Genomic DNA, 24,550 nt, shown 5'->3' with positions numbered 1-24,550 from the left:
TCCCTCTCTCCTCCTCTCTCTCCCTCTCCTCTCCTCTCCCCTCCTCTCCCCTCCCCTCCTCTCCCTCTCTCCCTCTCTCCTCCTCTCTCTCCCTCTCCTCTCCTCTCCCTCTCTCCTCCTCTCTCTCCCTCTCCTCTCCTCTCCCCTCCCCTCCCCTCCCCTCCCCTCCTCTCCCTCTCTCCCTCTCTCCTCCTCTCTCTCCCTCTCCTCTCCCCTCCTCTCCCCTCCCCTCCCCTCCCCTCCTCTCCCTCTCTCCCTCTCTCCTCCTCTCTCTCCCTCTCCTCTCCCCTCCCCTCCCCTCCCCTCCTCTCCCTCTCTCCCTCTCTCCTCCTCTCTCTCCCTCTCTCCCTCTCCCCTCCCCTCCCCTCCCCTCCCCTCCTCTCCTTCATCCGGCCCGGCTGGCATATTCAGATAGAGAAGCCCTCATTACATCTCAATCCAACCTCAGCAAACACACAAACAGATTAGCCGCTTAAGACTCTCCCAATCCCCCTCTCCCTCACCGTTCGGCAGCGCTATCAGTGGCCCACACACCCCACAGATATGAGCCAGGGGCCCGGCTTAGCGCACCCACGGACCCCCTTCCTCTGCCAGCCCCTCCGAAATCCGCCCGCGGTGTGGCCCTGTGTCACAGCTGCCCCTAATACAATTAAAAGTCATTTGCAGAATTCGCCGGCTTACCGGATCAGGAGGAGATATTCCGCACAGCCGGAGAGGAGGGGAGGGTAGGGAGAGGCTGGAGGTGACTGCTCACTCTGCCTTCCTCTTCATTTGGGCTTTTTACAGCTAGTCCTCCTTTACTTTACACCGCTATACCTTTACAGCAGGGGTCATCAAATCACGGCCCTCCAGGTCCGAGGGCTGCTGGTTTTCCACCCTCCCTTCACCTGGGAGTCAGGTGTGTTCACCCTCCCTTTACCTGGGAGTCAGGTGTGTCCACCCTCCCTTTACCTGGGAGTCAGGTGTGTTCACCCTCCCTTTACCTGGGAGTCAGGTGTGTCCACCCTCCCTTTACCTGGGAGTCAGGTGTGTTCACCCTCCCTTTACCTGGGATTCAGGTGTGTTCACCCTCCCTTTACCTGGGAGTCAGGTGTGTTCACCCTCCCTTTACCTGGGAGTCAGGTGTGTTCACCCTCCCTTTACCTGGGAGTCAGGTGTGAAGACGGTCTGGCCAATCGGTAGAGCTAATAGTTCAGTTAATTACCCTGGGAGAAAAGAAAACCGGGGCCAGATTTCGATTTGAGGTCCAGATTTGATGATGGCTGCTTTATAGTATATCCATTCTACCTTTATGTACACGTCTATACCTTTATAGTAAATCTATTCTACCTTTACTTTACACCACCATATCTTTATAGTGTATCCATTTTACCATTATACCTCTATAGATAGATAGATAGATAGATAGATAGATACTTTATTCATCCCGAGGGAAATTTTATAGCTTTATAGTATATCCATTCTACCTTTACTAGCTGTGCCAGTCTGCAGTCCTGCGCGGCCAGCAGGGAAGGGTGTTTCGCCTTTCGTGATGTTTTCACAACATTACGAACATCGAGAGAGTTACGAACTGCAGCTTTAAGTATTCCAGAACGGCATCAAAACAACAAACCTCATGGCACACCTGACATCTGTCTGACATCTCTAATGATGCACTTTATGGCGGAACTCAAAAAGCATAATGGACCCGCAGCCTTAAAACATAATTAACTCGGGAGAGCAGATTTGTAGACGGCGGTAAAGTGCAGGGTGGGAGAGACGCCTCCCGTTTTCAGGCTGCTCCAGGTGTCGTCCTGCACACAGCAAACACAACCCGCTGTCCCCTGGGCGTGTTTGCCCAGGCTCAGGTACGGTAATTAAACTCGCGGCTAAACACAAAATGGCCGCCTACTCTTGCCAGTGACCCTGAATGCGCATATGGCGGTTTGTGTGGGGGGGGGGGGGGGGGGGGGAAGTGAAACGCACAGGCGCAGCTGGTGCAGATGAGAGGCGCTCAGCCAGCAGAGCAGCCAGGGGGATGAGCGCTGGGGAGCACGGGGACTGATCATTTGCGCGTGCGCGCGTGCGTGCATGCGTGCGTGCGTGTGTGTGTGTGTAGGTGTGTGTCTGTGTATATATGTGTGTGTGTATGTATGTGTGTATGTGTGTGTGTGTGTAGGTGTGTGTCTGTGTGTGTGTGTGTGTAGGTGTGTGTATGTGTATATATGTGTGTGTGTATGTATGTGTGTATGTGTGTGTGTGTGTAGGTGTGTGTCTGTGTGTGTGTGTGTGTAGGTGTGTGTATGTGTATGTGTATATATGTGTGTGTGTGTATGTATGTGTGTGTGTGTGTGTAGGTGTGTGTCTGTGTATGTGTATATATGCGTGGGTGTGTGCGTATGTGTGTGTGTGTGTATGTCTGTGTATGTGTGTATGTGTGTGTGTGTATGTGTATGTGTATGTGTATGTGTATGTGTGTGTGTAGGTGTATGTGTGTGTATGTATGTGTGTGTGTGTGTGTGTGTGTGTGTATGTCTGTGTATGTGTGTGTGTATGTGTGTGTGTAGGTGTATGTGTGTGTGTATGTGTGTGTGTAGGTGTGTGTGTAGGTGTATGTGTGTGTATGTGTGTGTGTATGTGTGTGTGTAGGTGTGTGTGTAGGTGTATGTGTGTGTATGTGTATGTGTATGTGTGTGTGTATGTGTATGTGTATTTGTATGTGTGTGTGTGTGTGTATGTGTGCGTGCACATACATGGTTTTGTTTTGTATGGTACGTGCAGCTGAATGTGGGAGTCAAAGTGACACTTTGGACCTTGAGAAAGTGCACCAGGCAGGTGCAGAGTCCGGTAGTGAATATGCACAGGAGAAGATGCAAATACCAATAGTTCACACAGGATTTCTGATCACTATCATAACCGTCATCACCAACATCACCTTCACCATCATCATCATCCTGAACACCAGGGTGTCCAACTTAGCAGAATGTCTTGCTGATGTAGTCCATTCCCTTCTTGGATGTGACTCAGTATCCCATGGGCCATAGGTGCGACAGGGGACAGGGTCCATGAAGGGATTCAACTGGCCATCGAGGCAAGGACACTGAACTCTTAACAAGCCTGTTTAGTTAAATGCAGCTCAAGAAAATAGTAAAAAATTTGAGTATATTATTTGTAAATTGGAATTACCCTTAGCATGGTTTAACAAGCCCATATACTGTACTGTGTGCATGCTGGCTCTCAAAGCATTTTGTTCAGCATAATTGAAATCTGTCAACTCTGGTGGCACCCCCATTGAGTTTCATTAGGCGAGAGTGCTTATCGCCTATCCATTGTTATCTTAAATATAAAATTTGCTCATGGAAGCAAAAACAGAAGAAAGTCGACGATATTTGATTGCTTGAGTGCTGATTTGAGATCAGTCTTGCTGGATTACAAAGACTTGCTTGTAATGCAACACCAGTAGCCTGTTGATAGTCGAGGCGGTTGCACAGTGACCTTCCCTCCCTCAGCATGGTGTAATGTAATTATTGTATCGGCCAGACATAACACCTTACTGCTGCGTAGGTTGCATTGAGATTTCACTCGGCCAATTTTCAAATAGACATCAAGATTTTTATGGTGTGTGAACATCGGTCGCGATCGATTAAGGGTGGAACCACTAACAAACCCTTGCAACACAAAAACAAAAAAATCGTCTTTGAGATTAATGTGAACATTTATTTTTTCATTATGCACAAATTACTTCTACAAGTAAAAAAAGTCTTGCAACACAGGAGGCTCGCTTAATACCCAAAATTCAGATTAGTGCACGTGGTAAGATCTTTGTGTGATTAAACCCTCATGTAGGCAGAATTCTAACACCCTGCTCATGGTGGTGATGTGAAGCTCTAGGTGTTGTGCACAGGACTTCAAGGTTCACACATCGCACATGTGAGATTAATAATTGATTAAGTCGTATTTGCTTAAATATTAATTAGGGAAGACGGTGCCTTATGCCAGATCTCATTTGCATAGCAAATTATTCAAATTCTCAAATTAGGTCTAATTATCATATTTTGATAGTGCATTATCCCCATTACCATAATGAGCCGTCTTCCTGCTATCATCCAAGTGCATTGCAGCTTAGCAAGTATTCTGAATTATTCATCAAATTGGGAGAAAAAAAAAGGGGCTTTCAAAGGATTCCAGAACCCATCTCCAATCCCCCAAATATGCTCAATTTTTCCAGCAAATTTAGTGCCTATTTGATTATTATAACTGCTCAGTCCTTAGCTTCTGAAACTCCGCTGGATCTCAATCACCCAGATTTAAAGTCCTGAAAAGCATTACAAATTCATGCTGAGGGGAGTTTTCATCGCTATTGGGAACTCTCAGTTCTGTGAGGAATGAAACAAAAACATTTAAACAAGCTGTTGTCGCCATTATTCCCTCCGACAGAAAAGGGAAATAAGTTGAACAATCTCAGGAAGAGTGTATGACAGTTTTCAAATCAATGCAATACTTCATGATATAATGCCTCAGGTGAGATGACTCATTCGGTCATGAATGGTGTTCATTTTTTCAGCTTAGTTTCCACGGCGACCCCGTAAAGGATCTGATATGAAATCAGGAGTGGAAACAGCAGGAAGACCGTGTAGACCGGAAGGCTCGTGTGTGCCAAAGAGCCGACCAGACTGCCTTTCACAATCCCAGACTACTAGTCATTCTGTGCAATGCGAGATCATTTTTCCCATACTCTGCTGCTGCAAAAAAAAACAAAAAAAAAAAACAGCTCAAGCTTGGTTTTGAAACAAGTGGTAGCTGGTTGACCAGTTAGATCAGCTCCATACTCAACGTGGTTTGACCAGCTCAAGATAGGTTTTGAAACAGCTGGTATTTCGAGCTGGTCATAGCCGGATTTCACAGGAGAGGGTACTTTTAGATTACTGATGACTTTCAGAACTTTTGAGAATTTCAGAACCTTTCGTGGCATTGCGGCACACGTTCTGTTGCAAACGCATTTCGATATTTACCTCCGTCTACCACCCCCTACTCCGCACCCCCACAAGAACCGTTAAACCAAATGCAAAAGAGAAAGTGCCTGAAATCCGAAAAGCATCGTCAAAAGTAGGTTTGATATGTTGCTCGTGCTCAATATTTCTCTTGTACTCCCGTATTTTAGATTTTTGGAGAAAGAAGACTGCCCGGAGATGCACAGCAGTGTTGTCTGACATGGTAATAATGAACAACATATGAAACCTCATTTTACAGATGCTTTTTGGATTTAGCTTGCGAGTTCCTGTGGATGCATCGACACATTTGAATACTTGGCAGGACCCTTCGCCTGGGTGTGTTGAAGGGTCCTTGTGCAAGACACCTAACCCCCAATTTCTTCCGACCAGCTGGTTGGCACCGTGCATGACAGCTTATCACCGTGACTGTGTGTGAATTTACATCAATAGTAAAGTTTGGATATAAGCATTAAATAAATGCATTCCTTTTACCATTTACAAATATATATATGATCAGGATTTACACCTCCAGTGGAAAATAGCATATAGAGGGGTAATTACAGAACAGAAACACATTGAATCGATACTGCTATAAAAATGTGATTGTGAAAAGATATCAAATTATTTATATGATAAAATTATTAATATGTTAAAATTGAGGATCGACACATTAACACTAATTGGCTCCATACTGCTCTCCAGCTCCTGCTTCCAGCTGCCATATCATAGTATGGGCCATTTTTCAGTGCAAGGTTTGCCACCCCTACTGATGTGAGCACGGTTTGTCCCAAGGGTAACAAGCAGGTACCTACCCTATATACGAGCAGTGTGTGTGCTAGCTGTTGAAGAGAAAGGATCAGATTTATTGCTGCAGGTGGCTGGAGTGTTGGCCGGTTTATCAGTGTTAGTGTAAAGTTTTGCCCACACAAGTGGACTTAGCTGTCCAAGTCTTTTTTTTCCCCTCTTTGTAAATATTACGTTTTTTATTTATTTTTGTCGTTGTTGTTACTTTCTTTTCTCCCTATTTATTTCTCACTGGGTTTTACTTACCGTCACCAGGGTACAAACGCTGCACAGATGAAACCCCACCCCACCCCACAGGCTCTGTAGCCACACCCACCACAAAATAACAGATGTAGTTAAAGAAAGGCGAATCTGGCAAAAGTGGGTAAAGACAGGGATTCGCCAAGCAATCATAGAAAAGCCTTAGCATGGTTTCTATTATCCAGGTAAAAATCCTGCGTCGTATGCCTTTTTAAACTTTGGTGTGAGTGATGTTATTGACCAATCAGACCCGAATTTGCGTTTTACCATACAATGCTTGTGCCCTGGTTCGAAGGAGGAGTTTAGCCAAGGACTCCGTACAGGTGCGCTAAACACTTATCTCTTCTCGTGAACAAGCTGGAGGCTGTTAATGTTTGGAGATTTAATATACTGACAAAATAACGATCTGCTTCGCAACTGTATTTGTTTTCCTGTCGGAAACCTAGGCTGTATTCTTTGCACATGAAGTGTACCTAGTACTTACTTACAAGTGGCTGTGATCAATAGATTCACGCGTGCCAAACTAGACGCGTGTTTTGACGAAGCTTCGTTAATAGAGACGCATTCTCGGTTCTCTTCTGATCTCCAGCCGGTTCCCTGTCAGAAATCCCCCGTGTATGGTGATTTTTCCCCACCGTGTCGGTTAAGTTCTCGGCAGACACCAAAAGCATGTTCCGCTTCCCCCCTCTCCACTGGATGAATCCCAGATGGAAGACGCCGCTGCCACTGGGTCAGCTATGACCCGATGAGAAGTTGGTTTCCTGTGTGAAAATGGTTAGTGTTGTTTTGATGTACAGTGGGTAAGCGAGTCACCTGTAGGCCACTGTATGTCGTTTGAAGGGAGGTGGCGTTGTCCTTGAGCTCGAGAGTAACGGATATTTTTGAATATTCGTTTTGTGGCCTCAGTCACACAATCTCAAAAACATGATGGCTATAAATTTAATCTACAACATTAATTGAAGTGAATAAGTTTCAATAGCAGTCACATTGAAATGGTCTACGGCCAGTTTCAAAGAAGAAACGAGTGCTTTGTGACAAGCATTTGATTTGGTAAATATGGAGTATTATGACTATCATGAAATGCTAAACCAGAATAGACCAGACTACTCATTTGGTTGTAAAGATGTATTTACTGTATCTCATGACCAAGAACGTTATTTAAACTGACTACTAAAATGAATAACCCTCGAAATGTCATAATATGCAAAATATGTATTTTGCTGTATTTAATTATGTATTGCTGTAAAGACTCAAAAGACTGTTTACTACCCAATTCAGTTGCATTTTTTGATGGAATTCATTCCCTTAAAACAAATTCCGTCCTGTGCTTTGCAGGAAGGGTTTCAAGCTTAGTTCCAGCTGGCCCATTTCCATTAAGGGCTGTTTTCTGCACCGGAATATTAACTTATTAATTTATTAAATTTACATCCGCTGGAAAAAAACTTAAATGCCTGTTGAAGCTGCGATAAAGAACTCTGGACCCATTAAAGTGATTCATATTCAATTTTCTTTTTTTAATTACACATATATTTATATACCTCAACACAGACAATAACCTGAATTAGAATGTTTACAACTTCACATGTCCAACGTAGCACACAGTTAGAAAGGGAAATAGGAAAAAGGGCAAGCATGCAAGAAAAAAAAAAAGAAAAAAAATTGAATTAATTCTCCTGGCACATTTCACGTTTTTCTAAAGAATAATAGCAGGACCTTGAAGAGGAACATAAAGTAAGATTTTCTTTAACACACAAACCGTCCGACAGAAACATATTTTTTTCTGTATGTATGTATTGCACAATACTGCATATAATGGCTCCCTACACATATCAAATAAAAAAGAATTTATATGTCCAAAGCATTCATGAAAAACATGTCCCTGTGATTGCTTTGAAGAAGTGCTGCATGCACTGTATTAATTATATTTTCAGCATTTTGTCTTGACCAGGATTACAGTACAAAACAGCATTTTATGTCACTTGTCAAATAATCAGAGGAGAAAATGAAATTCATTGGTATTTGTAGGTCGGTTTAAAAACATTTATCTAGCCTATTGCCTCGTTACATCTCCCCATGAAAAATGAAACATTTTCTTTTAAACGATTACTTTCACTCCGACAGAACGGATGGAGTTGGGCCTCATGCACCTGGTAGCAAAACAATCAATATTCATTCATAAGAAATTTTGGAAAAAAGCGCAGGTGCCGCGTGTTGCCAATTTCTGAGTCGTTAGGGCAGTAATCTTCCCGCAGCTATTGAGAAGTGATGGCTCCCCTAGAAACAACAACAAAAAAAAAAAACCTGTGTGTCTTATTTAAAATAACAACGGGGCATCCATTTCAGTCATTCGTAACAGAATTTCCCCCTTTTTTGATGTGAAATGACCATTTGAACCCGTCATTTTAGACGTGCCTCTCCATTGGCTTAGTCTGCGGTGCGTCTGGATATGGATACTGTCGGTGATGGATAACATCTCTCACTTCTCTCTGGTTAGTCATGACTCACGGTCCCCGGCTTCATTAGCTCTCCTCCTTTCCCAGGCTTAATTGGCTGCATGATCCACTGACTGCAACTCCTGTGTGATTTATACAGGGGTGCCCAAAATAGCACTGAATAATAAATAATAAATCCTTTTGTGAAAAGAAAAACAATGATCACCTCAAAAAAAAGAAAAAAAAAAGAAAATGAGCAGTTAGACTTTTTTGGTTTGTAGTTTGATTTTGAGACAAAATGATCAGTTGTGGTTTAAAGCACAGATTTAACAGAAATGCAAAGCAGATAGGAATATGGTGGAAAACTGAAATGGTATCCACAGCTTTTAATACTATGCCCATTGTTGTTTTGGCCAATTGCTTCCATTGGAAAGAGGTCAGGCAATGGCATGTAATGGGAATGCCACAAATTCTTCACTAGTAATGCATTTCCCTTTGTGTGTTTAATTTGGGATATTCAGGAGGTTTGCAAAAATCTCCCGTTCTGAAAAAAATGCACATTTTTACTTCTGCTTTTGCCTGGCTTGGTAGTGTCCTGTAAACTGAAGTTATTGTACATTACACACAAGAAGTGCTCATTCAAGGTGAAGTATTTGGAAACCAGCAACTGTGTGCTTAAGTAGCTTAAATGGATACGCTCAGTAATAAATCCAAGCCCAGTGCCAGTGGGTTGGTTGTTTGTTGTGCTATGAGCTTATTTGTCTATTTCAGGTAATTTGCTGTCAAAATAAAATTATTATAGAGCCTGGGTTTTTGGCATGGCTTGTCTAAAGCACACCAAGACAGTCTTATTAGATCGACAGCAATACTTGAATGCTTTGGTCTGTGCATTTATATTGTTTAGCATGATAAGTGCGATGGATACTGTACTTGCTTCAAAATGACCAAAAGGGAGATGATTTTCCTCACAGTGCAACCTCTTTATGCAAGGAACCCCTGATCTTACATCTCAGCCAGAACAAAATATTGGGTGGAGGTGTCTCTTGTATCGCTCCAGGACCACTGCAACACAAAGCTTTTAATGTCTTGATTTTAGTCTTGTCTCTAACTTTAAACAGGCGTTGTCTTTAATAGGTAACTGCAATCAAGTGCTTTTTTTCAAGTGCAAGTCATCATACATTTAGTACTAGATTTCAAGCGCAATTTGCATTTTGTATGCATTTTTTCTAATGCCCTCCTCGTACAACAAGCAAAACTGATATTTATAGTGGGTATGATCTTGCAACTAGTGCTTCTTTACACGGCTCTTTGAACGGCCCTGGTTCTTACGCTTAGCATGAGGATGCTAATGGGCTTGCGTGTCTCCTAGCACACGCGTGCGTGTTTATTGAGCACTTATTAGCCGCGCTTTCCCGGAAACCGTTCCCTCAGTTCAGCGAGTGCTCGGAGGTAGAGCGATCGATCCCGCTAACGATAGACGGGACTCGGGGACTGGGAGCGCGAGCAGGAGACCGAGGGGGCTCCGATGGATCAGATCTAACACAAATAACCACTCGCTTTGTCTTCCTGGCTCCAGACAGAAGTCGGCCGCAGACAGCCGCTCCCATGAATAAACCACAGCTTGAGGACGGCAGGGCCTTTCCTTGGCCGGGTTCTGATACGTTTCACATCTACGTGTTCCTACAGAGGCCTTGCCCTCATGTCTCGAGTCAGAATCTGTGAACACCAGAGGTGCAAAATCCGGGTTTGGAAAGTAAAAGTACTCCCCATTATTTCCCTCCGATCACCTGGGTTTGTTAATTGGCACAGTTCAAGAGGAAGAGCTAATTGGTGAACTCAACTGGATGAAATAATGGGTGGAAGAAACACTCGGCAGGACTTTTACTTGGGCTTCGTACCTCTGGTGGGCCATAGTGTCAGCTCATTCACGACAAAAACTTTGAAACTGTTGTGCTGTGATTTGTTAATGGGAGCTGTGGTCTGTAGTTCACACTTGCTAGGCCTGAAATAAGTACTAATATGAGTGAAATCCTCCCCGCACTTGGCACCCTGCACTTTTACGGTATTAGTGTACATTTATTCAGCACATTACTCAGATGTGAAATGTTCAATATATTATGATGATGTACAGTGTTATGAATAATGAGAAAACGACCCGAAACTTAAGCATACCGTTTTTTCTATCTGAATAGCCAGGCGCCCTACAGGGATAACTTCTGAAGCCAACAAAGAAACTCGTTCAAGTTTGGTCCATTTTAGAGGTAAGTAGCCAAATTATTCTTTTTTACTGTGTATTTTAAATGTCCATACACTTATATATTTTTTCAGCTCCCATCTTATTTTGCGCATAAATAGTAAATGTTGACACCTGGTAAAGAGATTTATGTGACTGTAAATTATATGTTTTGAGTTACTTGGATATACCGCTGTGTCAAATGGGAGTTTCCCAATCAAAGAGCGAATTCCTCGGGTTACCGATCAAGATATTGATCAAAATCAAACCTATTAGTTCAAAATGAGTGCCAACCTTCCCACTCTTCCGTTAAAACGTCTACACCCTGTATCGCCTCTGTTTATGTTTATGTTTCTGTTTCTGTTTCTGTTCCTGTGACACCACCAGCTGCTCAAAATCAACGTGCTAAACGCAGTGGTGGCAGTCGACGTCTCATTAACTGTAGAAATGTGCATGCTGTTTGAAAGAAAGGTTCTAAAATCTTCATTTGGGGGAGGAAGTTTCTCTGCAGTGGCATTTTGGCCCAATGGATGGCGATGTTTCACACAAATTCGACCGTCTCCAGCCGCGATACCTTCATAGCTGAAACACTAATGTGTCGTATCTTATACTTGTGCCAGTCTGGTTTGGACATTAAGTCAGTGCTGTAAAACCTTGCTCTTCTGTTTTCTGTATAGTAAAGCCATGGTAGAAAATCCAGGATACAGTTTTTTGGGGGTTACATGCATCAGTCAAAAAAATGTCTACTTGGTTCTTCTTCACAAACCGGACAGCAACACAGCAATCTGTCTTTACCTGTAGCTAATCTACGTGTAACATGATTTCATGGGGAAACCTCTTTGAAAGTCAATTTGAAATCTCTCCCATCTCTTTTCTGGGGCATACACTCACTGGGTTTAGCCAGTTAAACCTCTCAACATGTAGCTACAGTACAATAAATTAAAATGAAATGGCGAAAAGGAGGAGGAAAAAAAAAAATCATTCGACAATTTATACTTTAAAGGTTTCTCTTATTTGGCAAACACATTTTTGGACCTCTTTAAATACTATATACATTCACATTAAGTTACTGTTATTTTAAATATATTCATATGTGTATTTATATTATATATATATTGCCCTATGGGCAGTAGTTGAGGTTCCATTCAGTAGATGAATTCTCATTTCATATTGCACCTCTGTCCTCTCACTGTCTCACAATGCCAATAATATAAAATATTCTACACGAGGGGTTTCATTTCATGGCCTGTTATTGGTACAATACGTTCACTCTTCATTGAGGGGTTGTCTCCATGGCAACAAAGTTCAGCCCAAAAAACCTTAAAACAAGAACAGCGCCCCCCTCCAGTGCCCCCCCCCCCCCCCCCCCTGAAACCACCGGGGGTGGCAAAGGCCGACATCACAGAAGGGGAAATACCATTAAAAAAAAAAAAGGAATATCTACAAAACGAGCACGATGCTTTTCCCGGATGTGTGCCCGGGCGGCCGGACGTCAGGAGGGAGGGAGGGAGGGAGGGAGGGAGGGATGGATGGTCCTGAAGGGAGGAGCGCACAGGAACGAGGGAGAGGTAGAGAGAGGGAGAGAGAGGAGAGCGAGAGAGAGAGAGAAAGAACCAAGTGTACACCGTGTATGAATCACTTCACTCTACCATGCTTTGGAAAAGTAAGGGGGAGATGATATGGTAGAAGCCACATATGTCTCCACTTCATAGAGCAACAGAAAAATACAAAATACCTTTGAGTTGAACAGGTATTCTGTTGTACAATGCTTGCTTGGATGCTTTTTTTAAAAATGTTTTTTTTTTCTTTAGTTCATTTTTTTTTGTTGTTTTTTTTTGTAGTTCTTTGAGGTTCTGCGTCGTTTCGGGTAGGCCAAGAATCTTCATCTCCACTCCCGTTGCGATTCAGCAGAAGTCTTACTCGGTCTGTTATTCCCGTCTTTTTGCCGTAATTGTTTTTTTCTTAGCCTTGTAATTGGTGCGTTTAAAAAAAAAAAGCTTCACACATGATTTCCCGTTCCTGCCTCCATGGTATCACGTTGAGTTGGTAATAGTCTGTTCTCAGCCAGCGAAAGCACACACACACCGTGTGGCCTATCTGTCCTCCAGGCCTGGCTTGCTGAGAGGTTGAAGTAGCTTGCGTTTGGTCACAAAGATGAGAGGTTTACTCGTCTCTCAGTAACTTTGGCAGTGTAATAAAAATAGGTTTGGACTGTTTATGTTTTTTTTTTTTTCATTTGGGTTCACGTCAGTACAGAGAGGTGAGTCCGGTGTAGATTTTCTTGGCTCGCTAGCAAGGTAGTTAATGGATTTTCCTTATTTTTTTTTTTATTCTCCTTAAGATTTTTTGGACTATTCTTTTATTTCATTTAAAGCCAAAAGAGCATTGAAACGAATCCTTCCTCAAATAAACAGCCTTCTTCAGGAGGGAACAAAATGCACCATTCGCTGTCCACCATTTTGAGGAACGGAAGGTGCCGATGTCCGTGGTTTTTCACGCGGAGGGACAGAGCGATGCAGGAGTCCGTTCAGGCCAGATCCCTGGGTGACCCTGCTCTTTGAGATGCCTCCAAACGACCTACACATTGTATATCAGAGGGGGTGCATGATATCCCACAATCCCTAGACTCATGTCCTTCCGTAACTGTTAAAGTCAAGACACCTGTTGCTACACCAGGTGCTCCTGTGCCAGTAAAATGCTGGATGTCATGCAAACCCCCGTATATACCGTGGATAGTACAGGGTTTTGTGTCAGTGAGGCCAGGTCTTCGGCATGCTAGGACGATAACAAAGCTAGTACTGACTCAGAGCTTTCAATACAGAACTGTGTGGTGGATGCTAGATAGCTTGCTTGTAATTGGATTACAACTGAGAAAACAAAAATCCCCTTTAATTACAAAATATGCCTCGAAGGTGTTGGTGTTTTTGGCTCCCAGTAATCGAAGCCCTGGCCATTTCGTGTGATGCTGCCGGCCTGTCACACTGCGAGTGTGTGTGTGTGTGCGTGCGTGTGTGTGTGTAGGCGCATGTGTGTGTGTATAAGTGTGTGTGTGTGCGCGTGTGCGTACGGGTCCGTCGGGGGGCACACGGCAGAGAGGCTGAGAGAGCGACGCGGTGAACGTCAGGTGGCGGTGAAGTAGACACGGTATCGGTTGAGCTCAGGGAGGGCGGGGCATGGCGTGTGTTTCCTCAGTGTCCGTAGGCGAGGTGCGGGGGGGCGGGGGCGAGGGGGGGGCGGTGGTTGCCGTGGCAGCGAGGGGGGCGGGGCTCGTCAGCGGGACGCCGTGTCCAGCAGGGCGGGCGTGGCCGGGGTGGTGGCCCTGGAGGCGCTGCTGGAGCTGGCCTCCTTCGGGCTGCCTGAGGTGCTGCTGGGGAGGGACGGGGGCGCGGGGGGGGTGCTCTCCGAGTGCGTGGGGGGGGCGGAGGACGAAGAGGAGGAGGAGGAGGAGGAGGAGGACGAGGGCGCGTTGCCGCCCCCCGGGAGCAGGCCCTGGCCGCACACGTGGTGGTGCTTCTCCCAGTCCTTGTGCTGGCAGAAGGAGCCGCAGTACCGCGCCGCGTTGCAGCCACTGCACGTCTCACTCGCCTTCCGCCCGCAGTTCCAGCAGCTCTGCGGGGGGAGAGAGACCGGGGTTACCCTCTCTGAACCAGGGAGAGAGACCGGGGTTACCCTCTCTGAACCAGGGAGAGAGACCGGGGTTACCCTCTCTGAACCAGGGAGAGAGACCGGGGTTACCCTCTCTGAACCAGGGAGAGAGACCGGGGTTACCCTCTCTGAACCAGGGAGAGAGACCGGGGTTACCCTCTCTGAACCAGGGAGAGAGACCGGGGTTACCCTCTCTGAACCAGGGAGAGAGACCGGGGTTACCCTCTCTGAACCAGGGAGAGAGGCCGGGGTTACCCTCTCTGAACCAGGGAGAGAGACCGGGGTTACCCTCACTGAACCAGGGAGAGAGACCGGGGTTACCCTCTCTGAACCAGGGAGAGAGACCGGGGTTACCCTCTCTGAACCAGGGAGAGAGACCGGGGTTACCCTCTCTGAACCAGGGAGAGAGACCGGGGTTACCCTCTCTGAACCAGGGAGAGAGACCGGGGCTACCCTTTCTGAACCAGAGAGAGGTCTGTGTTACTCTCACTGAACCAGGGAGAGGTCTCTGTTCGTCTCACTGAACCAGGGTCCCAAAGGGAAACGTATCAGTCCATCAATGGCAATACAAGCATGTAGACCAGTTTTAACCAAAAACACTCATCGTTTAAGTACTTCTTATTTATTTATTTACTTTTTTAATGTATTTTTTTAGGGTATACAAGAAGGATATGGGGAGGGGGGTAAATCAGGAGGGAGGACTAAGGTATAGTCATACTAAGGTATGAAAAGGTGTGTTTTCAATATGTGTCCAAATAAGGAGAGGGATTCTGCTGCCCTGGCAGTGGTAGGCCAGTCATTCCACCACTGAGGAACCAGAACGGAGAACAGGGGTGTGAACGTGCCAGCTCGACCAGGGACCACAAGTTGACCAGAGCTGGCAGACCGGAGTGGTCATGCTGGGGAGATATTTGAGTGTTAGTGTGTTAATGTCTTTTTAAGGTCAGTTTATAGTCCAGTGACAGAGTGTCGCTCCACTGAATGGCAGAGCGTTCATGAACATTCTATTTTCGCCCATCGTAAAACCGCGGCATAAAAAAATTCTAAACACATTCCAGCCGCTCAGAGTAATAAACCAAATGCCACTGCTCACTTTGTTATTTTTCTGCTGCATCTGTGTGTGTATACTATGTCTGTCTGTTTGCATATGTGTGTAAACTTGTCTGGCTGTGTGTATGAATATTTATAGTCCTCATTGATAATAAAAAAAACTTCTAAAATTCTAAGATGAGGTTGGTTCCTCGCCCTCTGGGTTTGTACCTCCCCAGGGCCAAGCCTCTGTTGTTCTGTGCTGCTGTTGTTGTTGTTGATTTTATGGATGGTACAGTGAACTAAACAGTCAGTGCAGTGAAATAAACACAGTGCAGTGAAATGAACAGACAGTGCAGTGAAATAAACAGACAGTGCAGTGAAATAAACAGATAGTGCAGTGAAATAAACGCTCAGTGCAGTGAAATAAACACAGTGCAGTGAAATAAAAAGACAGTGCAGTGAAATGAACAGACAGTGCAGTGAAATAAACAGACAGTGCAGTGAACTAAACGGTCAGTGCAGTGAAATAAACAGACAGTGCAGTGAAATAAACAGACAGTGCAGTGAACTAAACGGATAGTGCAGTGAAATAAATGGTCACTGCAGTGAAATAAACACAGAGCAGTGAAACAAACAGACAGTGCAGTGAAATAAACGGTCAGTGCAGTGAAATGAACACAGTGCAGTGAAATAAACAGACAGTGCAGTGAAATGAACAGACAGTGCAGTGAAATAAACAAACAGTGCAGTGAAATAAACAGACAGTGCAGTGAAATGAACAGACAGTGCAGTGAAATAAACAGACAGTGCAGTGAAATAAACAGACAGTGCAGTGAAATAAACAGACAGTGCAGTGAAATGCTCAGTGCAGTGAAATAAACGCTCAGTGCAGTGAAATGAACACAGTGCAGTGAAATAAACAGATAGTGCAGTGAAGTAAACACAGTGCAGTGAACTAAACGGTCAGTGCAGTGTAATAAACGGACAGTGCAGTGCGCTCACCTCGCTGGAGTCCTCCTGCTGGTTGATGACGGTCAGTGCGTCCTCGGAGGCCTGACGTTTGGCCTCGGCCAGCGCCCGCTCCATCTTGGACCGCTCCACCGAGATCATCTCATGGGCCTTCCGCTCGGCGTCCGTCACCCGCCTTCTGGAGCTCCGACAGGGCCTGTCTCTTCACCTCGTTCACCGCCTCCTCTGTGGAGAGAGAGAGAGAGAGAGAGAGAGAGGAGAGAGAGAGAGAGAGAGAGAGAGAGAGAGAGAGAGAGAGAGAGAGAGAGAGAGAGAGAGAGAGAGAGAGAGAGAGAGAGAGAGAGAGAGAGAGAGAGAGAGAGAGAGAGAGAGAGAGAGAGAGGAGAGAGAGAGAGAGAGAGAGAGAGAGAGAGAGAGAGAGAACGTTAGGCCTCAGTGCTCAGAGCCTCCCATCCTTCAGCCATCATCGTTTATTGAGACACTCTAAGCTCTCAGCTTGTTTTATCTCCGCAAACAGATGTACGTCATCCAACATTTAAAACATTCTGTCACAATCCTTTAATAATTCAACAAAACAAGTCTGGTGACAATCAGTTTGAGCGCTGACAACAGCAGATGTCTGGACTTGTTCGCAAACTCGCCCGTTTTTCCCCCAGTATTCCGCGTCTGTGCGGTTCTGACGTTACGTTCTCCGCCGGGTAACCGCAAGACCGCAAGACCGACTTTGAAACGAAGAAACCATTGATCTCGCCTCTGTGTGTGTGTGTGCATGTGTGATACAGGAGTACTGTTGAGGTTGAATCCTCTCCTCTTTGTTCCACAAATGCCAGTGCGTATGAGTGAATAGGCTTTGTTTTTAGAACAGGCAGGTGTGTGGACTCATTCACAGACGGCATTTCAAGAATAGATGTTCAGACTCCTACTCGCCGGAAGACAGAGTGTTTATCAGTGTAATTGTGCTCCATTTTGTTCCATTATACATCATATCGTGCCATGGAGGACCGAACAAGGACAAAACACTCGGAAATACTATTCTTCAGGCCCTACACAGGTTGGAGCAGTCCGCTCCCCCGCCCCCTATGAAAACGACACAGTGGAATATATCGAGACATGGTCAAATGTAAATTATAAAGCGAATGATGCTATATATTCTAGAATTCATATTGTAAAATGAGATTTAAAAATGGCCGGAACCTGTGTACGTTGAATATCAGATACCAAGAGGGACAGAGTGTATACACATATACAGTGTCTGATAGAGAGTGTATACACATATACAGTGTCTGATAGAGAGTGTATACACATATACAGTGTCTGATAGAGAGTGTATACACATATACAGTCTCTGATAGAGAGTGTATACACATATACAGTGTCTGATAGAGAGTATATACACATATACAGTGTCTGATAGAGAGTGTATACACATATACAGTGTCTGATAGAGAGTGTATACACATATACAGTGTCTGATAGAGAGTGTATACACATATACAGTCTCTGATAGAGAGTATATGCACATATACAGTGTCTGATAGAGAGTATATATACATATACAGTGTCTGATAGAGAGTATATATACATATACAGTGTCTGATAGAGACTATATATACATATACAGTGTCTGATAGAGTAGGTGAGACAGAGTAAGAGAGAGAAAGCATTAATTACTTTCCTCTGTGTTACTAAAGCATTAGGCCGAATCTTTTCCTATGTTCAGGGCAGTAGTCTCACCCACGTGGCTGCGCCCTCTACAGACAGACTGTCCAAGCTCTGTCCCACGTCACTCTCTCACCCATTATATTAATGGCATTTTGGCAGACGCTCTTATCCAGAGCGACGTACAGTTGATTAGACTAAGCAGGAGACAATCCTCCCCCTGGAGCAATGCAGGGTTAAGGGCCTTGCTCAAGGGCCCAACGGCTGTTGTGGATCTTATGGCTACACTGGGGATCAAACCACCGATCTTGCAGGTCCCAGTCATTTACCTTAACCACTGCGCTACAGACATGTACCTTAACCACTACACTACAGTCATGCACCTTAACCACTACGCTACAGTCATGTACCTTAACCACTACACTACAGTCATGCACCTTAACCACTACACTACAGTCATGTACCTTAACCCCTACACTACAGTCATGTACCTTAACCACTACACTACAGTCATGCACCTTAACCACTACGCTACAGTCATGTACCTTAACCACTACGCTACAGTCATGTACCTTAACCACGACGCTACAGTCATGTACCTTAACCACTACGCTACAGTCATGTACCTTAACCACGACACTACAGTCATGTACCTTAACCACTACGCTACAGTCATGTACCTTAACCACTACGCTACAGTCATGTACCTTAACCACTACGCTACAGTCATGTACCTTAACCACGACACTACAGTCATGTACCTTAACCACTACGCTACAGTCATGTACCTTAACCACGACGCTACAGTCATGTACCTTAACCACTACGCTACAGTCATGTACCTTAACCACTACGCTACAGTCATGTACCTTAACCACGACGCTACAGTCATGTACCTTAACCACTACACTACAGTCATGTACCTTAACCACTACGCTACAGTCATGTACCTTAACCACGACACTACAGTCATGTACCTTAACCACTACGCTACAGTCATGTACCTTAACCACGACGCTACAGTCATGTACCTTAACCACTACGCTACAGTCATGTACCTTAACCACTACGCTACAGTCATGTACCTTAACCACGACGCTACAGTCATGTACCTTAACCACTACGCTACAGTCATGTACCTTAACCACGACGCTACAGTCATGTACCTTAACCACTACGCTACAGTCATGTACCTTAACCACTACGCTACAGTCATGTACCTTAACCACGACACTACAGTCATGTACCTTAACCACTACGCTACAGTCATGTACCTTAACCACGACGCTACAGTCATGTACCTTAACCACTACACTACAGTCATGTACATTAACCACTACGCTACAGTCATGTACCTTAACCACTACGCTACAGTCATGTACCTTAACCACTACGCTACAGTCATGTACCTTAACCACGACGCTACAGTCATGTACCTTAACCACTACGCTACAGTCATGTACCTTAACCACTACGCTACAGTCATGTACCTTAACCACGACACTACAATCATGTACCTTAACCACTACGCTACAGTCATGTACCTTAACCACGACGCTACAGTCATGTACCTTAACCACTACGCTACAGTCATGTACCTTAACCACTACGCTACAGTCATGTACCTTAACCACGACACTACAGTCATGTACCTTAACCACTATGCTACAGTCATGTACCTTAACCACTACATTACAGGCCGCCCTGTGCGCCCATGTTCCTTATGGTTCTTTTTACATCCATAAGGGCCCTCTCTCCCTGACCCTGGGCCCCTGTCTGAGGCCTGCTGCCTGCTGCCTGCTGCCTGCCTGGAGCCCTGGAGCCCTGGAGCCCTAGAGGTCTGGAGGTCTGGAGGTCTGGAGGTCTGGAGGTCTGGCCTTGTGCTGGGCTGTACTGACCCCCAGAGCGCATGGAAGCGCTTAGTACTCCACCCGTCCTTTCCCTCTCTCCCACACACTTCCCCTGCTCCCTTCATCCCCTCTCCTCTCTCGTTCCCTCATTCCTCTCCTCCCTCATCCCCTCGTTCCTCTCCTCCCTCGTTCCTCTCCTCTCTCGTTCCGTCGTTCCTCTCCTCTCTCCTCCCTCGTTCCTCTCCTCCCTCATCCCCTCGTTCCTCTCCTCTCTCCTCCCTCGTTCCTCTCTTCTCTCGTTCCCTCGTTCCTCTCCTCTCTCCTCCCTCGTTCCTCTCCTCCGTTCTCCCCACCTCTCCTCGATCAATCCCAGCTCAGAGCGCTCAGTCGCCCGACTAAACGCATGCGCACCGCAGAGACGTCACTCCTGCAAATGTAATTAATTTAATCAAGGAGAGCCGGGAGCAGACGCCGGCGCTGTTGGCTCTTAATGGAAAACACCAGCGCCTGTGCGTTAGCGTTTCTGTTCCCTTCTCTGTTCTTATTTCTCACACTTCAGGTCTTATTCTTAAAGAGCGGTGGCTCTCAGACCTCTCTCCACCACCAAACGCTTGTCCTCTTGATTTTATTTTTAATTAAAGGTACAATGGGTAAGATTTTTGTGTTAAAACGTTGTGACAAGACCATTGTAAATCCCTTCCTATCATTGAAAAAGGCTAGCTGACATGTTGGAGGGGGGGGCCGCGGTGGCCCTGTGTGGGGGGAACGGTGGGGAGATGGAGGGGGGGGCCGCGGTGGCCCTGTGTGGGGGGAGCGGTGGGGAGATGGAGGGGGGGGGACCGCGGTGGGGAGATGGAGGGGGGGACCGCGGTGGCCCTGTGTGGGGGGAGCGGTGGGGAGATGGAGGGGGGAGATGGAGGGGGGGACCGCGGTGGCCCTGTGTGGGGGGAGCGGTGGGGAGATGGAGGGGGGGGACCGCGGTGGGGAGATGGAGGGGGGGACCGCGGTGGCCCTGTGTGGGGGGAGCGGTGGGGAGATGGAGGGGGGGGCCGCGGTGGGGAGATGGAGGCCCCCGTGCCTCATGAATAACCCAGCGCACACGCATCATTAGCGGGGATGGGGGGCCGTTACTCACCCTGCTTGGTCTGGAGCTGCTTTAGTGCCGGCGAGAGTGGGACACTTGTAGTACCTGTATGAAAAACAACTGCAATTAAAAGGGCATTACTGCCGGGGAAAATGCAGCACGCTTCTTGCAGACAACAGCAGGATTTTTTTTCGGTTGTTGTTTATTTATTTATTTATTTATTTTTAACCACTTGCGTGATTGCGAGCTAATTAGCACAGACGTGGGTGAAGGCTGTGCTATTGTGGGTCTCGGCCTCGCTGGGCTGTGCTGTAGTAGTGGCCGAGGCTGGGCCGAGTCTGATCCAGCCTGTGCTGCAGCCAGTCCAGGTGTCTCGTGGTTATTGCCTGCTGGAGTAAACTCCTGACGCTGACGGTTTCGTGGCCGTCAGAGTGGGGGCGGGAGGAGAGGGGTCATCCCCCCCCCCGTGCCGCCCTGCTGTCGGCTGTGCCCGGTTACTGCATTACTGCATTTTCACCGCAGTTTTAACTGCAGTCGTGTTTCATAGCGGTGACAGATGGAGAGCACTTATCACTAATGACACACGGGACTCTGGTCTCTCGCCTGACGTCAGCGCCTCCCTCTCTCCCCCCTCTCTGCTCTCTCAGCTAGCTGCCCTGCCCGCCCAGCCCCACCCAGCCCAGCCCAGCCCAGCCCCACCCAGCCCAGCCCAGCCCAGCCCCACCCAGCCCCGCCCCGCCCAGCCCAGCCCCGCTCTTACCGGCCTTCCTCCAGATCTCCTCGGGCAGGTATCCTGAGGACGGCCGGTGCAGAAAATCCCGGTGAATCTCTGAAAAGCAAGCGGGCAGACGGGCGGCAACATTACATTACATTACATTGCATTACATTACACTAATGCCATTTGGCAGGCGCTCTTATCCAGAGCGACGTACTGTTGATTAGACTAAGCAGGAGACAGTCCTCCCCTGGAGCAATGCAGGGTTAAGGGCCTCGCTCAAGGGGCTAACGGCTGTGCGGATCTTATTGTGGCTACACCAGGGATCGAACCACCGGGTCCCGGTCATGTACCTTAACCACTACGCTACAGGCAACCAATCACACACAGGCTCAATCTTCTGGGGGGTACAGGGTGGTCATATCTCCCTGCATGTCTGTCGCATAAACTTTACTTATACCACGTTCTGGGTCAACACTCGATTCTGATTGGATGCTTGCTGGAGATTATTTTCGTATCATCGCTCAACGGTTGGCAGTCAAGCCTTATCACCTAATTCTAAATTCATATGCTGCCAACTTAAGGACAGACCCAAAGCCAGCAGCGTGATATGAGTTAAAAGGGTTATAATCGTGTGCACAATGCAAAAACCAGAAGATAACCTGTGTTTTATTATTTTCTGAGACTTTACATCTTATAACTTACTTTTTTCCTGAATAAGACTAAAATATTGCCAATGAGGTCAGACTGTTTTACCCAATCACTCAAGATTTGCCACTGAAATAAGAACATTTCACTTGTCAAGCAAACATAAAAACATTGAACATTGAACATTAAAAATGAAAAAAGCCAATATTTTCAACTTTAGAGGAAAAAAAACAAAAAAAACGTAAGTCTTACTCCAAGACTAAAATGCTTGTTAAGACTCTTTGCGGTTGTTGTGCAGTGGCAGTACCTAGCGGCTGTGGCTCGGTGCTGTTAGCGGTGTTGGAGGAGGAGTTGTGAGGAGGAGGAGGAGGAGGAGGAGGGCGCTGGGCGGAGCTCCCACCTTTTTTCATATCCTCCACGTCGCTGTAGCGGCGGATCCAGTGGTTCATCTCCTCACGGTCGGCCTCCTGGCAGCGTCGCAGGACGGTGAGCGACCGCCGCGTCTTCTCCACCATGTCCATGATGCAGTTCAGCAGCTGCAGGGGGAGGGGAGGGTCAGGACCAGATGGGCTGACCTACTCTCTCTCTCTCCCTCTCACTCTCTCTCTCTCTCTCTCTCTCTCTCTCTGTCAACACTCTCTCACTCACTCTCTCTCTCTCTGTCTCTCTCTGTCTCTCTCACTCTCAACACTCTCTCACTCACTCTCTTTCTCTTTCTCTCTCTCTCACTCTCTCTCACTCTCTCTTTCTCACACTCTCTCTCTCTCTCTCTCTCTCTCCCTCTCTCTCCCTCTCGCTCTCTCTCTCTCTCTCTCTGTCAACACTCTCTCACTCACTCTCTCGCTCTCTCTCCCTCTCTCCCTCTCGCTCTCTCTCTTGTCTCAACTCTCTCAATACTCTCTCTCACTCTCAACACTCTCTCACTCACTCTCTCTCTCTTTCTCTTTCTCTCTCACGCTCTCTCTCACTCTCTCTCTCTTTCTCACACACTCTCTCTCTCTCTCTCTCTCTCTCTGTCTCTCTCTGTCAACACTCTCTCACTCACTCTCGCTCTCTCTCTCTCTCTCTCTCCCTCTCTCCTCTCCATCAGTGCGCCCAAAGGCGGTTACTGGCGATTTAACTCCGATTAACGCCGATTACGCCAGGCGGGAATTAGCACAGCGCAGCGTCTCCGGGAATGGGCATGTGGAAGGACCTGGGATAAACTCTGTAATCGCGCCTCATATTTAGAGCTTTATTTATCCCTTATTTTTCCACATGCTGTTTCAGATATATCTCATCAATCGCGTAGGTTGGACAGGGGAAATTCAGGTACATACTTTTCACGGTTTATACACTTCATGACACATGCTGTTGGTACTGTACAGTCATTTTCTTATCGGCATTTTAGGGCTGCGTAGCGATCAACTTTTGACAGTTGATACTGGCTTAGTGTCCGCTGGCTTTCTGATTGGCCGAGTTCAGAAGGCTATTACTCCAGTTTTAATACTGGAGAATTTTCTCTGCATTTTTCAGAACATGGCTTTAATATTCTGGGCATAGCTGGCAAGCTGAACACCCAAAAGTGCCAAACATCCCACTCCGTGTGCTAACTGAATCTGTTTCAGACTCACTGAGGAACATTGTCAGGCCACCATGCAACAGAATGATCGACTGCGAGACGAATATGAACTTAGACCTGTTTAAATGCATACAGTGAAGTCTGTAAGTATTTGGGCAGTGACACAAAATTAGCTTTTTGGCTCTGTAGTCCAGCACATTGGATTTTAAAACAACGAATATCTGGCTAAAGTAGTGTATTTACATCCCATATCATGGGAAACATATAGGAATTGCGGCCCTTTTTATACAGTATCACTGTCTAAATACTTATGGACTGTGCTTGTACAGTACAGTATTAATTTAGTGAGAGTTTTGTGAGTCCTGGGGAAGCCCCAGTGAGTGAGGCCAGAGTCTGACGCTTATATAGTAAAGGTCCATCTGCCTCAAGAACTATATTATGATGATAACTTTAACGATAACATCGTGAGCGTCCGCAATGATTAACGATAACGTTCTGCCAATAGCCTCTCGGCCAGGTCATCTGCCGTTTTTGAATGTGACGGCCTGTAAATTTCGATGGATTTTGATTGGCTGTCAGTGTTTTATCAGTCATGTAGCCGGAAAAAGATCGCTCTGAAAGCCACTTGGGTTCGAACAATTGCGAATAAAACAATATATTTATAGCTATTGTTACATCGTTACATTACGTTGCACATTAATAGTTATC

The 24,550-nt window shown here is 46.2% G+C and overlaps 1 protein-coding gene across 1 annotated transcript in view; it reads right to left on the bottom strand.

Annotated features, from left to right (window-relative positions):
• Positions 1-13,949: 13,949 nt before the first annotated feature.
• The window catches only part of LOC133111946 (protein CBFA2T3-like), a 56,180-nt gene continuing 45,579 nt past the window's right edge, over positions 13,950-24,550 (bottom strand). Inside the window, 6 exon segments of the mRNA XM_061222590.1 lie at positions 13,950-14,288; positions 16,359-16,496; positions 16,498-16,550; positions 20,970-21,023; positions 21,679-21,747; positions 22,589-22,817. Coding sequence (XP_061078574.1) covers positions 13,950-14,288; positions 16,359-16,496; positions 16,498-16,550; positions 20,970-21,023; positions 21,679-21,747; positions 22,589-22,817 — 882 coding nt within the window.

This window comes from Conger conger, chromosome 15 (genome assembly GCF_963514075.1).
Source record: "Conger conger chromosome 15, fConCon1.1, whole genome shotgun sequence".
NCBI classification, from domain to species: domain Eukaryota; kingdom Metazoa; phylum Chordata; class Actinopteri; order Anguilliformes; family Congridae; genus Conger; species Conger conger.
This window is presented reverse-complemented; position numbering and strand designations above follow the sequence as displayed.